The 17,273-nt window shown below is 42.5% G+C and overlaps 1 protein-coding gene across 1 annotated transcript; it reads right to left on the bottom strand.

The window, feature by feature from the left end:
- Positions 1-15,019: 15,019 nt before the first annotated feature.
- On the bottom strand, positions 15,020-16,400 carry LOC125092381 (nucleolar and spindle-associated protein 1-like). Its single transcript, XM_047716817.1, is given in 2 exon segments — positions 15,020-16,202; positions 16,205-16,400. Coding segments are annotated over 2 exon segments (1,209 nt in total). The 5' UTR covers positions 16,344-16,400; the 3' UTR covers positions 15,020-15,132.
- Between the last annotated feature and the right edge of the window lie 873 nt (positions 16,401-17,273).

Here is a 17,273-nt window from a genome sequence, read left to right as displayed (position 1 = left end):
GTGAATGCACAAAACTGGCCCCAGTCGGGGAGGGAAGCTGTGATTGTGTGCAGCTTGTCTTCATCGGGTCGGTCTCTGGCCAAGCTGTGAGTCAGGCCTTGTGTCCTCTGTTAATCATCAGTGAAAGGAATGCCACGGAGCGCTGTCAAGTGAGCTTTAGAGCAAACCACTCCTAGAAACATCTGGAGCCGGCAGAGGATCGTGACTGTGAATACGGATGAGGGGAACAATTGAACAATTTGAATTAATCATGGTTTTAAGCGGCTCGTACAAAATGTATTTGTATTTGATCTAAAGAGGCAAACAACTTGGTGATGTTTCAGTGTCTTAGGTTTTAGAAAAGAGGTCGCGACTCGGTTAAAAGAACTTTGTTTCCAGGGTGCCTGGGCGGCTCAGTCAGTGAAGCGGCTGCCTTCGGCTCAGGTCACGATCTCAGGGTCCTGGAATTGAGCCCCACATTGCTGGGGCAGGGGGGGGGGGGTCCTCTGCTCAGCAGGAAACCTGCTTCTCCCTCTCCCTCTGTGCTCGCTCTTGCACTCTCTCTCTCTCTCTCTCTCTCAAATAAATAAAATCTTTCAAAAAAAAAAAAAAGAAAAAAAAAGGAACTTTGTTTCCTGAACTTTCTTTCCCCAGATTGAACAAGAATAGCCTTCTCTTCTTCCCTAGGCCTTACTTAATTATCACCACAGCTCAAGTGTTACATTCAGCGCCCACCTTGTTCGCTGATGCTGATCGGTCCTGTGGAGTGTATTGTCTCACTTCTCTGCCGTGTGCTGCCCAGAAACCTGGTAATTGGCAAGGCCCTCAAGTTCGGGCAAAGCAGCTCAAATGGGGAAGTGGCAAAACCCCACTGTCTTTGCCTCGGGCGTGTATTTGCTGCTCAGTGACTGTCCCTAAAAGCTCCTCACTCTCCTTTGAGCTGCTTGGCTTACAATCAGAGCCACACCCAGATGGGTCCGGGAGAGTCTCCAGACCCGGAGAGTCTCCAGACCGTCGGCTTCTGGCTGACACCGGGAAAGAAAGGGAAAATTGTTGCTGCTGCCATTGAGATGACAGAAAGAGCAGGGTTTGCCGGCACCTGTGCTCACAGGCCCCTGACTGTGCACGTAATCAAAAGTGGCTGTTGTCGTATAGAGCTATGCTCAGCAAAGAAACAACTTTTTCGAATCAGAAACTGGCAGATGACAAACAGGCCATCAGTGGAGGCTGTCCTTTGTCTGAGAAAGTTGCCCTGGGACAAAATTGTGATATAGACGCATTTCACATTTTTCTCTTCGAGAGTTTCTTCTTTTGCTGGGAGTATCATTCAAGGTTCTCCAGATAAACAGAATATATGTAGATATTCAATCTCTCTCTCTTTCGAGGTATTTTGTATTTTATATATATAAAACATCTCGGGAGATATTTTAGGGAATTGGCTCATGTGTTTGTGGGGGCTGGCGAGTTCGAAATACGTAGGACAGGCCAGCTGGCTGGAAACTCAGGCAGGATTTCTATGTTACAGATTTGAGGCAGATTTCCTTCTTTTATAGTATACTAAGGCGGTTTGACATTTCAGCTTCATCTAGTATAGACCACCTTTTGGTCCATGGTTCTTCCCCATCCCACCCCCCCCCACTACCCCCGCAAAAAGAGCAAACTGCTAGACTGGGCTAGGGTCAGCTGGCCTTATCTGATTATTCAAGGTCGTTGGTCTGGAAATCTGGTGGGGTTTCCTGAAGGATTAGGAAGTCAGGAAGTGGGGTATTTGTGTGATGCCACCAGCATGCATAGTGGGAATCCCTGGGGCAGTGTCGAGAGAGCCAGATTCCTAGGTTGTCACATCTTTCAGGAGAGGCCTGTGGTAGCAGTGACTCAAGAGCTATTCTAATGTCTTCCTTTGCCTTTGAAGCCACAATAGTTTGGCTGTCCCCATTTTGTATCACTCTGCCCAGCGAGGCTGGCCAGCTCCTCTGAAGGAGAAGAGTACTCACTGGTTAGGGTTAAGTTAACTGGTCAGTGAGTTAGAGCTCACAGCTCTAGGAAGCCCAAGACAAGATCTGATTGTGCTTGACTGCTCCCTTGCCATGACCCTGACAGGCAACCAAAACTTTTCCACTCATCTCCCAGCTATCTTTTGCCGCACTGAGCTAGGCACGGGGCTCCAGAAAAGAATCAGACATGATCCATGCCCTTGAGGAGCTCACCACCCAATGGGTCAATGATTTCAGGCAAGGGGATTAAGAGGAGACCCACCTTCCTCCCTGTGCGCTGATGTTCCCTCCCCTCGCTATCCTCTTCTTCCAAACCCAGTGAACCTCACTTCCTCCCTTCCAGCCACAAACCTCTGTGGGCCTTCTGGTCTCCCAGGGTCCTGCCCCTCAGTGTTCCTGCAAGGCTTACCGCCTTCTCCTTGCTCCTAAAATAGGTCCACCCCACTCTTCCATGCATTCAGACTTTGTTGCCAGCTCTCCCATCATCGGCTATCATTCTGATAAAGTTCAATGACAACATGTTGTCACATAAAGTGGAATGAATAACTGGTAGTCTATTTAAATCCATTCATTCAACCAACAAATATGTATCTAGAACCTACTGTGTACCAGGCCCTGTGCTAGGTGCTGGGTATAGAAAGGCAGATCTGACATGTTTCCTGCCTGCAAGGAATTCAACATCTAGTTAAGGACAACAGATTAATATGCATAATTGCCACACTGTGTTAAGACACACAGTGATTGGATATGTGCTGTGAACAGTTGTGACAGAGAGAGGGAAAGAGTAACCCATCTTGGCCTAGGGAAATGGAGATCAGGGAGAGAAGAGGGTTGAGTTGCTTCCACAAAAATAAGTAGCAGCTCACCAAGTAAACAAGGGAGAGGAGACTTTCCAAAGAGAGAGAAGAGCAGGAGCAAAGAAATAGTTGGGTCATCATACGCAGCCTGCTGGGAGCCTGGAGATAAGTGGCTCTAGGGTGACCAGATGTGATGCAGTTGCAGGCCAGGGACTGGTTGTGTATGTAGAAGTGAAGCCTCCGATGTTTCAGAAGACAAAACTTGGGCGTAATGCTAAGAGCAACAGGGAGCTATGGACATTTTTTTTTTTGTTTCCTGATAATAGCTTTATTAAAATATAACTCGTATACCATGCAATTCACACATTTTGAGTGTACAATCTGTGGTTTGTAGCAAATTCACGAGGTTGTACAACTATTACCACTACCTAATTCCAGAACATTTTCATCACCCTAACAAGAAACCTTGCACTCATTAGGAGTCACTCCCCATTTTCCACCCACTGGTGATCGCTAATCTATTTTTTGCATCTATCTTTGCCTATTTTAAATATTTCATATAAATGGCTTCATACAATACATGGTCTTTTGTGACTGGCTCCTTCCACTTAGCATCATGTTTTTGAGGTTCATCTATGCTGTGACAGCTCTCAGTACTCCATTTCTTTTCATGGCCAAAGAACATTCCATTGTATAGATGTACCCTATTTCATTTATCCATTCATCAGTTGATGAACATTTGAGTTGTTTATAGTTTTTGGCTCTTATGAGTAATACTTCTGTGAACATCTGAGTGCTAGTTTTTGTACAGATATATGTTTTCAGTTCTTTTGGGTCTATACATCTGGGTGATAAGATAAATCTTTGTTTAACCTTTGAGGCACTGCTAGACTATTTTCCAAAGTGGCTACACCCTTCTACATTCCCACCAGCAATGTAGGAGGGGTCCAATTTCTTTACATCTTTGCCAACACATACTATCTTTCTTTTTGATTATAGCCATCCTAGTGAATGTGACATGATATCTTGTCATTTTCCTTTACATCTCCCTGATGACTAATGATATTGAACATTTTTCATGTCCTTAGCAGCCATTTGTACATCTTTTTTGGAGAATTGTCTATTCAGACCCTTGCCCAGATATTCACTGGATTGTCTTTTTATCATTGAATTGTAACATTTCTTTGTTCTGATATAAACCCTTATCAGATATATGATTTCCAAAAATTATCTCCCACTCTTGGGTTGTCTTTTCACTTTCTTGATGGAATCCTTTGAAGCACAAAAGTTCTTATTTGGGTGAAGAGCAGTTAATCACTTTTATATTTTACAGAGAGTGCTTTGGGTATTACATATACCCTACCCAACCCGAGGTCATTCAGCCATAGCCCTATGGAAGAGTTTAAAACAGGGAAGTGAAATGTGAGGTTTTGCAGGGTAAAAATATTAATCTAGCTATTGTGCGGAGGAAGGCCTTTGTAGGACAAGTCTGAAAGTAGATAGATTAGTTAAAAGGCTATTGAAGTAACACAAGTGAAAGACGATGGAATGAAAGTGAAAAAGATATGAATGAAAATGAATAAAGGTGGATGAATTGGACATCTATATCAAGGTCATTTCCATGGTCCAGTTGGGTGGTTATAAGACCAGATCTAGGATAGTCTGAATAGAAAGGGAAAATAGTATTTTAAAGAGATATTGCTTTGGAGGGAGCTGCAAAGACTTGGTGCCTAATGGGAGAACTGGAGTGTGTGAAGAGGGAGGGAGAGGACAGTTTGGATCTGGATTACGGGTTGGATAAAAGCAGCTGACACAGAAGGACCAACAAATGGGAACAGATAGTGAGGATAAAGGAGAAGGAAGAACACTCTGGAAAAATTAAGTTTTGAAAAACCATGAAGACATCCAAATAAAAATGCCCACTAGGCAGGAGGAGATTTAAATCTGCAACCCGGAAGCAAGGAAGGGCTACAAATGTAACAAGACAAAAGACTTTTCACACTAATACTTGGATTTAGATGTGTTCAGAACTCTGGAGACATCTCTGGTGTTACCATTTTCAAAACTAATGGTCCTTTGTAGGCTCTAATACTTATGTGCAACCCCAACAAGAGTTTTTGTTGCTGTTTGGTATTTTTTTGTTTTTGCTCGGAGGGAGTTGGGTAGAGAATGGTCATAAGGCAAGGGACATACAAAGATTAGGTGAAAGTAAGAGACAGGGAAGAAATTGAGATCACACAGGAAAGAAAGCACATAAGGCCTACATGAAGCTTCTTCCATCACCAGCCTCCTAAAGCTGTGATGGGGGTGTTGGCCCCGAGTAAGTGACTGTGTTAATTCTTCCCATCCACTGCTCCCCAATTTTCAGTGAATGGTTCACTTAGCTTCATAAATACCTTTATCTGTCTGTGTCTCACTTATTTAGAATTGTCTTTGTTTTTCTCTGTCTTAGTCTCTCCTAGTTTCTTCATCATTCTTTCCCTCAGGGGACTTTTTCATTCTTCATCAGCTCAATATTTCATCTATGGGCTGACCCACATTCCTCCAAAAGGTTGGCCACTCCATCTGAGAATGTAGGGGCCACTTACCCCCAAGTAGCTCTGGGCTGCCACTAGATGGCAGTGTCTGGGAATGTTGCTAATCTGTCCTAGCCTTTCAGGAGTGCCCCAGGGCTGAGAGGTGGGAATTTCAACTTAGTTATTCTGCCTTTACTGTGTTGCAACCAGTTGTTAACCAAGGGCACTAGACCTCGCAGGATCCCTTTGTCTACCACCAAGGACAAGGCAATTTGTGTTTGTAAAACACTGACAGCTGGAAAAGCCTGTTCTCTAAGCAGGTCTTGTCCCCCCCACCTCAATTCTCACACAAGTTCCTAGCCACAAAACCTTCCCCTAGTTGTCCTCTTAGTCCCTCTTCAGCCGCTGTTTGGTTCTGCTTTTAAGATAAATTCATTTCTCTCTCCCTTCCCAGCCTGGTTAGCAAGCTGGGTTGATCCTCTTTTGTTGCTTTGAGCATGGGCTTGTAGGATCACATGCTGTCCAAGCCTAAAGGGTTCTTAGGCTTCATTGAGTCTAACCCCATCATTTGCAGATGGGGCAACTGAAACACATAAAGGAGCAGAAATTTTTTCATGGTTATATAAAGAATTTAGGGCAGAGTATATGGGTCAGAGGCTCTTGATATATTTGTACTAATCAACAAAACAACCAGAAGATCATTTTGCTCCACTAATTGTGCCATCCTGGCTGGATTTCTGGGGAGGGAGGCAAGGGACATAACAAGATACCTGTTCTCCAGGCACTTCGAATCTAGTTGGGAAGACAGACTTGCATACCATAAAGAAGACATAATGCTTTCTGAGATTGGGTGGTGGAAGAACAATGCCGATGTGTGTGAGTGGCTCAGGGATTCAGAGAAGAGAGAACTCTAAGGAGAAAGAGGGTCATGGGTGGAGGTTGAGGGGTAGAGAATCAGGTGAAACTTGGAGATGGGAAATCTAAGAATTACAATTATTCAGGAATCAAAACCTACTAGTTGAGTAGAGGGTGATGGTCAAAGAGAAATAGAGATAAGGCTAGACTGGTAGGCTGGCACTGGACTGTTTGACTCTTGAAAGTCAGGCTCATTTTCTACTAATACTGAAGAGGAACATTCAAATACTTTTGCTCTTTAGATCTTCTATTTTCAGTGGAAACTTTCCACTAACTTTGATTCCCCAAGACATTGTCTCTTCACTTCGCCCTATTTCACCCATTAGTCTCAGCCTCTCAGAAATGAAGTTGAACTACAAAATTAGGCTGGTGCTTATTTCCACTGCTTCTGTTTCCTAGTGACATCACCAAGAATGACTTGAACATACTCCTGCTCTAAATCCCATTTGCTTTGTTTCCATCTCCCACCCACTCACAGGAGCCTGGGCACCTCTGCCTCCCACAGGTCCCTTTGTCTCAAGAGGACTTCCGGGAGGGTTGGAGAGTTCTTGACAGCTGAGCAGCACCTATAGGAGGTAAGCATGACTTCGTGCAAACTCCAAAAGAAGAACACTTTAAAAGCAGCTGGAACATGGGGGTAATCCAAGAGCCTTTTCTGATTGTCAAGAACACATCTGTGCCCATGCAATCTGAATAGCAAAAACATTGCAAAGCTGGTCTGCTCTTTCCCCTTCTGAACTCCTGCTTCATATCCCCAAATGTCTTGAGGTCTGTTTTTCTACCAGGAATCTTCCAACCAGGTCTACTCCTGCCATTTGCTGCCTCCCGTTTCCCCTGAGAATCTTTTGCCTTAGATCTTGGCTTCTGCTTGGCCCAGGGCCTAGCACATAGTAGGTGCTCCACAAATGATATTCTTTTCCTTCAGAAGAGCCTTAGAGATTATTTAGGTGTTAGGCTCCATGGAGTCACTTCAGGGGCCACTGGGGGTACAAGTCACTGGGGAATAGGCAAGCTGCAGGCCCTCATGCCTGATTTAACAAAAAGAACTCTATTTGTATATGTTAATTTATAGTTTGGACTTCAGGATCAGATTTTATTTTGGAGGGAGAAAAGAATGTTCTCACTGATACAATACCTACATTTTCTAGATGAACTCAGTGAGGCTCAGAGCCACTTTAAGTAGAATCAAGAAAACAATCCTACTTACAATAGCAATACAAATAATAAAATACATAGGAATAAATTTAACAGAGAAAGTGAAAGACATGTACACCAAGAACTATAAAACATTGAGAAAAGAAATTAAAGAAGACACAGATAAGTGGAAAGACATCCCACATGTTCATGGATTAGATGGCTTTATATTGTTAAAATGTCCATACTACCTTAAGTGATCCACAGATTTAATGCAACCCTTATCAAAATTTCAATGGCATTTTTTAAACAAATAAGGGAAAAGTCCTAATTCATATGGGAACAGAAAGACTCCGAATAACCAAAGCATCCTGAGCAAAGAGAACAAAATAAAGACATCACATGTCTTTATTTCAAAACATATTACAATACTACAGTGATCAAGACAGTACAGTGCTGGCATAAAAACAGACACATAGATCAAGGGAACAGAACAGAGAACCCAGAAATACATTCACATATTTATGGTCAACTGATCTCCAACAAACGTGCCAAGAATACACAGTGGGGAAAGGAGAGTGTCTTTAATAAATGGTGTTTGGGAAACTGGATATCCATACGCAAAAAAATGAAATTAGACCCTTATCTTATATCATACATAACAATAAGCTCAAAATGGATTAAAGATTTATCTGTAGGACCTGAAAATGTAAAACTCCTGGAAGATAACAAAGAAAAAAAGTCTCTTTTTTTAAATTTTATTTATTTATTTTTATTTAGATTCGATTAATTCACATATAATGTATTATTAGCTTCAGAGGCAGAAGTCTGTGATTCATCAGTCTTATTTTTTTAAGATTTTATGTATTTATTTCAGAGAGGGAGAGAGAGAGAGCAAGCATGAGTGGGGGAGGGGGGCAGGGAAAAGCAGAGTCTCTGCTGAGCAGGGAGCCCGATATGGGGCTCAATTGCAGGACCCCAAGATAATAACCTGAGCTAAAGGAAGACACTTAACTGACTGAGTGACCCAGGCACCCTCATCAGTCTTATATAACACCCAGTACTCATTACATCATGTACCCCCCACAATGTCCATCACCCAGTTACCTCATCCCTCTACCCCTCTCCCCTCCAGCAGCCCTCAGTTTGTTTCCTATGATCGAGTCTCTTAAAATTTGTCTCCCTCTCTGATTTCATCTTGTTTTATTTTGTCCTCTCTTCCCCTATGATCCTCTGTTTTGTTTCTTAAATTCCATGTGAGTAGGATCGTATGATAACAGTCTTTCTCCGATAGGCTTATTTCACTCAGCATAAGACCCTCTAGTTCCAGCCATGTTGTTGCAAATGGCAACTCTCCTTTTACTTTGTAAAAATTACATGGCAATTCTGCATAGAGTCCATTTAAACAAAGGGTTCCACCTCTAAGCATTGACTGTGGCCCTAACTAGCAGAAGGATAAATATCTATACATCAAAATGGAAAGGGAATTTCCAAAACAGGGAGCAGGCTGCAAGGAACCACCTCAGAGATGATTTCTAAGACTGATAAACCAGCCAGATACATCTGGGTTAGTAGGGAAAAGGTAAAGTACCTACAAATAAAAACATTGTGTTGGTGCTATGGATTTACCTGTGAGACAAAAAGGGTACAATCAAAATGGGGGAGCCAAAGATACAGGTGCAGTGATGTTAAATCAGTTGAGAATTATATTCCTGGGACATGTGAGAATCTGGGTTCCTTGTGTCTGAAAATAATCAAGGCAAGGCTGTCATAGATAGGGGCGCGAGTAGCAGGAAACTGCCATTAAAATTCCTGCTTTGCCACATCCTTGGTACCGCTCAACCCTTCCAGTCATCATCTTGCTCATTTTCAACTGATAATAAAAAGTCCCTATTCTGTTTGGCTTACAGATATTGAGCAAGGCTCAGGTAAGACACTAAATGTAAAAGCTAAGGGAGGCAAAGTTTGCTTGGAAGATGGCGGAGTAGGAGGACCCTGGGCTCAGCTCTTGCTGCGTGGTTGCCTAGAGAGCACCCCCATCAGCATAAATAACTCGGAAAGCAACCAGATAGCTGGGAGAAAGGACTTTCCACAGCCTGACAAAGACAAGAGGCTGCAGTGAAACAGATCCACCCTCTCCGATCGCTCTGGGCAAGATCCATCAAAGCATTGCCACAAGCCTGACAGTTTGTGAGCACCCAGAGGAGGGCCAGCACCACTCCAGAGAAAGTCCTGCTCCTGGAGAGTGGAGGACAACCACACACCAGTCTGCCTGCAGGCCCTGCCCACCTCCAAAAGCTTCTCAGGGGAAAACACAGGGAAAGTGCCTGCAGTTTGGGGTTACTTCATCTCTGGTAGATGCCTGGTCTGACTCAACTCAAGTCCAAGGCAGCCCCCGACTGACCCACTAACACCACGGGGGCCAGACTCTGCCCACAACAGGCAGAGAGCCATCACAGTCATGACTGAAGGCAAACACAGCTCCACCACAATGGTAGGACACCCCTGGGGCAACACACATAGGAGACACCCCTGAAGTGCCAGGTTCTAAGAAACAGGGGACATTGCACTGCGGGACCTCTTTGTCATAAAGCCACTACTTCCAAGTACAGGAGACATCACTGACTTTCTAACACAGAGAAACAGACACAGCAATAGACAGAATGAGGAGACAGAGGAATATGTCCCAGATGAAAGAATAGAAACAAATCACAGCAAGAGACCTAAGCGAAATGGAGATAAGAAACATGTCTGATACTGAATTTAAAGTAACGTTCATAAAGATCCTCACTGGAATTGAGAAAGGAGTGCAGAAACTCTATGAGACCCTCCATCAAGAGATGGCAGCCTTAAAGAATGAATTAGAGCTACTGGACTTACGGAATGGGAATAAAAATAGACCACCTGGAATAAATAGCAAATAAGAGGAAGTAGAATGGATCAGTCACCTGGAGGACAGGGTCTTGGAAAGTAATCAAGCCGAGCAGATGAGAGGGTTTGTGGGTCCCAAATTCACAGTCCAGCCGCCCTCCTGCCCAAGTGAGCGTGTCACTGCCTGCCACCTGCTCAGTGCCAAGTCAACACGCCTTCACCACAGATTGACGAGGACTCAAAGTGACAGTCTTCCCCTCAAATTCCAGCCCCTGTGCTCAAGTTTGTGCTCAAAAGTGGGCATAATTATAACAGCAGAATGGAGCATCCCAAATAGCGACACTAATTCTGTGGAATATATAATGGATAAAAGGAGTGTGGTTGGCTGAGAACATCTCCAATAAGCACATTAAAGAACAATACATACAGCATGAGATTAATTACTAAAAGAAAAAAACCCAGGAAAAATAAAACAGGACGAAATCAGAGAGGGAGAAAAACTGTAAGAGATTCTTAATCATAGGAAACAAACTGTGGATTGCTGAAGGGGAGGTGGGTGGGAGGATGGGGTACTTGGGGGATCGGGATTAAGGGGGGCACTTGATGGAATGAGCACCGGGTGTTCTATGCAACTGATGAATTACTGAACTCTACCTCTGAAACTAATAATACACTATATGTTAATTAATTGAATTTAAATAAAAAGGAAACCCACAAAAAAAGAAGAGCTAAGGGAACTTTTAAAGGCTCTGCAAGTAGTAGTTACTGCTATGGTCCACATGTTGCCCCTTTGCTTTGTTTTAAAGTTGATATGTTGGTGTGACTTGATTGGCTGAGAAGGGTTCCCCTAGTCTGAAATTCCTAATTATGCCATCCACCAGCTATCAACATTGTATCATGAATGAGCTTATCATAGAGCTGGGCACCTGGGTGCTGGCTCAGCAGCGGGAGAAGAGGATACTGCCTAGAGCGGTGCCCTGCCTGGGGAATGCTCGAGACCTGGCATCAGGAATAGAATCACGAATTTCCATTTTCTCTCTCTATCAAAAAGTCCTCACTATGTGTGTGTGTCTGTGTGTGTGTGTGTGTGTGCGTGCATGTGTGTGTACAAATATATATACAAAACATGATCACAAAGTAAGGAGGACAGAAATTGGTCATGTAGCCGTAGCTGGTATTTATAACAATCTTCTATTTATTCCATATGACCTTCGTATTCAGCAAGTATGGTTGCGGTCATAGTCCAATTTTCCTTTGGTACTCAGGATCAAGTGCCCCAACCAGTACAGTAACTCTCTTTGCTTTTTGACTCAGAGGTCCGAGGAGCCCAAAGTGGCTTCAGCTGCCCACTTCTGGATAGTGCCTGCATGTCATGCAGAAGCATCTGTAAAGCAGGCACAAATCTTTTCCTTCTTTGTCAAGTGATCATAGGGAATTTTACCCATAAGGTCATAGGTGCAGACCAGGAGAGGGAAGGTAGTGTAGCAGGAGTGGGGATCAAGGGGATTCGGGCCACTTCTTTATGTAGCTTACTTGTCCTTTCAGGGTTTGCTTGGGCCCAATCATGTATATATCACTTCCATTTGATGATCGAGTGCTTCTGTGCATGCCTGACTTTATGGTTTGGTGTGTCAGAAAACACTCAGTTCATGATCAGCAGCTCAGGTTGTATGGTAATTTGGTGACCCTTACTTAAGTGTTCAATGTCTACTAAGGCCCAGTAGCAGGTCAAGAGCTGTTTCTCAAAGGGAGAGTGGTTATCTACAGAGGATAGCAGGGCTTTGCTCCAGAATACTAAGGGTCTGTGTTGTAATTCACCAAAGAGACCTGTCAGTGGCTCCAAGTATCATCCCTATAGGCACTGACACTTCAAGAACCACTGGATCTGCTAGGTTGTATGGCCCAAGTGGTGGACCATGTATATCAGCCTGGACCTGTTGCAGATCCTTCCTTTGTTCTGGATTCCACTCAAAACTAGCAGTTTTTCAGGTCACCCAGTAGATGGGTCAGAGTACAAATGAGGAATATATTGCCTCCAATATCCAAAGAAGGAGGACCACCAGGTGTTGCATGTCTTTTTTTGGTTGTGAAAGGGACCAGTTGCAAGAACTTATCCTTCACTGTAGAAGGGATATCTTGACATACCCCAAACCACTGGAAGCCTAGAAATTTCACTGAGAAGGAGATCCCCAGATTTTTGTTGGATTTATTTCCCACCCTCTAACAAGATATTGCTCCATTGCCTACCCAGTTACATAATTTACAATCTATTATCATCTGTAAATTTGTTCCTCTAAACATAGCATGTCTTTATTTCCTCTGGCTGCTTTTAAGATTTTTCTCTCTATCACTGGTTTTGAGCAATTCAACTATGATGTGCCTTGCTCTTGTTTTCTTCATATTTCATGTGTGAGGAGTTTATTGATCTTCCTAGATCTGTGGGTTTCTAGTTTTCTTTAAACTTGGAATTTTTTCAGCTATTATTTTTTCAAATATTTTTTTCTGCCCCTGCCCCTCTGAGGCTCTGATTACATGTGTGTTAGGCCACTTGTAGCCTCAAGTTCACAAATTCTGTGTTCATTAAAAACATCTTTTCCTTGCATTTTATTTTAATTTCTATTGATACACTCACATTCACGAATCTTCTCTTCTGAATGTGTACTCTGCCATTAATCCCAATCCAGTGTATTTTTTATTTTAGACATTGTAGTTTTCATCTCTAGAGGTTCACTTTGGCTCTTTTTAAATATTTTTATATCTCTACTCAACTTTGTGAGTATATGAAATACAACTTGTACAAGTTCAAGATGACCTAAGATAATTTTCAAGGAGACAATGATATATGTTTATGGAATTTTTTTCCTTAACCACCTATCCTTAAAATAAATATGGTAGACAAGCACGGAGCTTGGCTCTTCAGGGTATAGCAGCATAAATTCAAACAAAAAGTCTTGGGAATGAATACAAGAGTAAAAAGCAGGATAGACCAATGTGAATTGTGAATTGCATGATAAGGGTGATAAACACAGGATAGAGTCCAGAGTCAGGTACCAGGAAGAAACTGAATCTCAGTAGAAGCATGTTAAGAACAAGCAAACTTTGGGCGCCTGGGTTGCTCAGTTGTTAAGTGTCTGCCTTGGGTTCAAGTCATGATCCCAGGGTCCTGGGTTCGAGCCCTGCATCGGGCTCCCTTCTCAGTGGGAAGCCTGCTTCTCCCTCTCCCATTCCCCCTACTTGTGTTCCCTCTCTCACTCTGTCAAATAAATAAATAAAACCTTAAAAAAAAAACAAGCAAACTTTCTGTGACACCAGTGGGTGTTCAAAGTTCATTTTTATGGACTGATAGATGTGTGGTAGCCCCATGAACTAAATAAACCCATTAATATCAAGAATTTGATAAACTGACACTCTTCCCCTCAAATTCTCCACATATCCCAAATCTCCCCAAGTTAAAGACAGAAACTTATTTCATCAGCAGCTAGCAATGACTAGTACAGAGTTAAGGTTTAGAGAATACATGTTGAATCAAATTTATTACTCTGTATTATACTGATCTATGCACTCTCTTGTCTTTCCCACTACACAGGGACCATTCTTATTTATTTTTCTATTCCCAGTGTCTAGCACTATGCCTGGGACTTCATGTATTCTTGATAGATGGTTTCTTAATAAATGGTTTCTGGGTAAATGGAAAACCATGGGAGTGTAGTGCAATGTTTTGTGAATCACATCAAGTAACACTGGTGGCAGAGTTTAACACTCTGCCAAGAATCTAACTTAAAGATGTTTCTCCTGTCTCTTGAGAAGGAGAAAGCTAAGGTTGATTTAAATAATAGGAGGGAGAATGGTATGACCTGAACCAGAATTTCCCCACCAGAGCTCAGGGACTCAAAAGGGAGTGGAACCTATCTTACACTCAGCTGTTGTCACCCTCTTCAAGTTCACTGATCTTTTTCTTTTATACATCTAGTAGATATTAAGCTCATTCAGTGAGTTTATCATTTAGATATTGTAATTTTCCATTTGGAGATAGCTCCATTTGTTTTTTTCCATATCTTCCATTTCTTTCCTTTTTATGTTCATCTTTTCCTTTCAGCATTTAAGTGTATATATATATATATATATATATATATATATATATATATATACACACACACACACACACATATATATATATACACACACACATATATATATATACACACATACACACACATATATATATCATTATATTTATTTATATTTTTTAAAAAGACATTGTCTGCTAATTCTATCACCCCTGTGATTTCTGAGTCTATGTATATGGACTGGTTTTTCTCCTGGCTACAGGTCACATTTTCCTGCCTTTTTGTGTTAGTAATTTTTTTTTTTTTTTAGAGTTTTAAGAATATATTGAGTGACAGACGGCAATTACATCAAGTGATCTGAACAAACATGCATAGGTAACAAAACACTTCTCAAAGTAGAATATGCCATCACTAACCCATTTGGTTCCCTGTTTCATTAAGACTATTTGATTTTCTAGAGGAGGAAGAGGTGGCTTTCTCAGCTTGTTAGTGGTCCAAGTTCTATTAAATCTTGTGGGAGAACTACCTCCCATCAGGTAAATGCTTCTGTCTAGAAGAGGATTCCAGTTCTGTCAGCAGAGGGAACTTGACATTAAAAATCTAGGTCAAGAATCTATAGGATGAGTCACTGGAAAACTGAATTGTACAGAGATAGGTAAAAACCATTTGAAAGCATCTGTGAGCTTTAAGGTTAGTAACATCTTTTCAGGGATGTAGCATGTGAGGAAAACCACCAACATTACATAGATAGTGAACAAAGCAGAAGAATCTTTTGACTAAAGTGGGGAAGACAGTAGAAAAAAATATTTACACTAAAGAAAGGGTTCAGAATAAAATACTATTTACGGATGTTAAAAAATTAATCTTCAGCCATAATGAGGCCTCTCCGAGCTCCTAAAACCTTTGCTTTCTTCTCCTTTCATCTTTGCTCATGTTGTTTCCGTTGTTCCTCCCTAGTCTGGAGAGGAGGTTGTTTGTAAGTTTTCTTGTGGAAGCTAACTCTGTTTACATGTTCCTTCAGAGAATTATTTTCTTTAGATTGACCCCATGGTTTCAGTTTGCCTTTGTGTGGCTCATAGTTGAGGGGACGAGACAGACTTGCTTTGAGATCAAACACTGGCTTCTTGCTGGAGACTGGAGTCTGTGCTGCCTGAGTTGTCAACCTGAATGGTGTAACAACAGAAGTGGAATTCCCAGTTGTGGTCTTTATCTTGTATATCCCGAGCACAGCCTGGCCTTTTGGGGTACTCCCAGATATGGTCACATGTGGAGACTTTCTGGCTGGAGTCTTGGTTAGTGAACGCTTATGCTCATTATCTTTGGTAGCAGCTGAAAACCTGACGTTCATTTTAGTTGCCGAGAGCACGGAACGCTTGGCAGAGCCCTTCCCACACAAGGTGCTCCTGCCCGTAGCACCCAGTGGCCAGCCCTGTGAGCGGGGCTGGCTGGTGGGAGTGCAAGCCAAGGGGAGCCTTCCCCGGAGAGGAACTGGAGTCACCACTGCGCCCTTGGTGGCCGGCTGCTTCTTCAGTTCATGAAATGCATTGTGTTCTTCAAAATTTTTCTTTTTTCTCTCAATATATTGATCGATGGACTCCATTTCCTTAAAACGAGCCTTGTGAAGCTTCTTAAAGTCATTTCTTCTTCTTTTTCCTGAGGAAACGGCATTCTCCTCTCCTTGGATCTCATCTGGTGGTGAAGGCACTTCTGCAACTGTTCTGAGATCCTGGTGTTCCTGCTTCTCTTGATTCTGGAATTCAGTGTGATCACTTACTTTTATCTCTGAATGATCCTGAGTGTCAGGGTTCCTGAGGACTATCCTGCACCTTCTCCTAGTTTTGGTGCCATGACCAAGTGGCTCCCTCTTAGTTTGTTCCTGGCTATGGCTCTGCAGCTCAGCCTCCTCACAGGACGATGCAGAGGTCTGCTTCCATCGTGGAAAGAAAGATATTCATCTGCCACGTCCCTCAGGTTAGCCCGGAGGCCCAGATTCTTGGCTAGGATCTGAAGGTCGCTGTACTTGAAGGAGTCCAGCTCCTCAAGGGAGGGCATTGCCCTGGCGAGCTGCATCCAGGCGACCACAGTGAGGACTCGTACTCCACCTTCGGAAGCACAGTTCAAAACTCTGGCGCCCAGTAATTTTTTATTAAATGCTGGACATCAAGAATATTACCTTGTTGAGGGTCTGGATTTTGTTATGTTCCTTCAGAGTGTTGAAATTTATTCTGGCAGGAAGTTAAGTTACTTGTGGATCATCTTGATCCCTTCAAGTTTTGTTTGTAGGTTTTGTTTGGGTAGCTCTAGTATAACCTCTAGACTAGTGATAATTTAACTTACTAGAAACGCAAGACTCTTTCTGTTCTTTACTGAATGTTCCAGGTGTTCAGTGTGGTCTCTCCACTTTGACTGGTTAGAACTGGCATGTCTCCTACCAGATTACAGCTCCTTAGTAGTTTTACCTTGCCTTGGCCTTGTGAAATTGCACCATATGGATGGGCAGCTTTGTATTCAGCAAAAGATGCAAGAGGATCCCAAGCAGTTTTCTGGGGCTTTTTCTCTGCAGAGCTCCCTCTTCTGTGGTACTTTGTCCCATGATTCCACATGTTTCAGTTTCTGTGAGCTTTAATCTGTCTTCTTGATTCAGTAAGACTACCACACCTGAGATTGCTCTCCCTGAGCCAGTGGTCTGGCAAGTAGATGCAGTTAGAGGGCTGAGGCAATCACAGGCCCACCTTATTTATTTCCCATATCTAAGGAATTACAATCCTGTATTTTTTGTTGCCCAATGTTTGACAACTGTTGTTTCATATACTTTGTCCTGTTTTATAATTATTTATGTGGAAGTTCAAATCTGCTGCCATTTGTATTGTCATGGCCAAAAGGACTTCAGTCACCTTCAGAATTCACTGATCCATAAATTTTCATTCAATAGCTTCTATAGATTCATGCTGTGCTAAATCCCAAGTGATATACAGAGAAGAAATAGAACAGCATTTCTGG

Source organism: Lutra lutra, chromosome X (assembly GCF_902655055.1).
Source record: "Lutra lutra chromosome X, mLutLut1.2, whole genome shotgun sequence".
In the NCBI taxonomy this organism is placed as follows: domain Eukaryota; kingdom Metazoa; phylum Chordata; class Mammalia; order Carnivora; family Mustelidae; genus Lutra; species Lutra lutra.
Note: the sequence above shows the minus strand (reverse complement) of the source record. Positions and strands in the feature narration are given on the sequence as shown.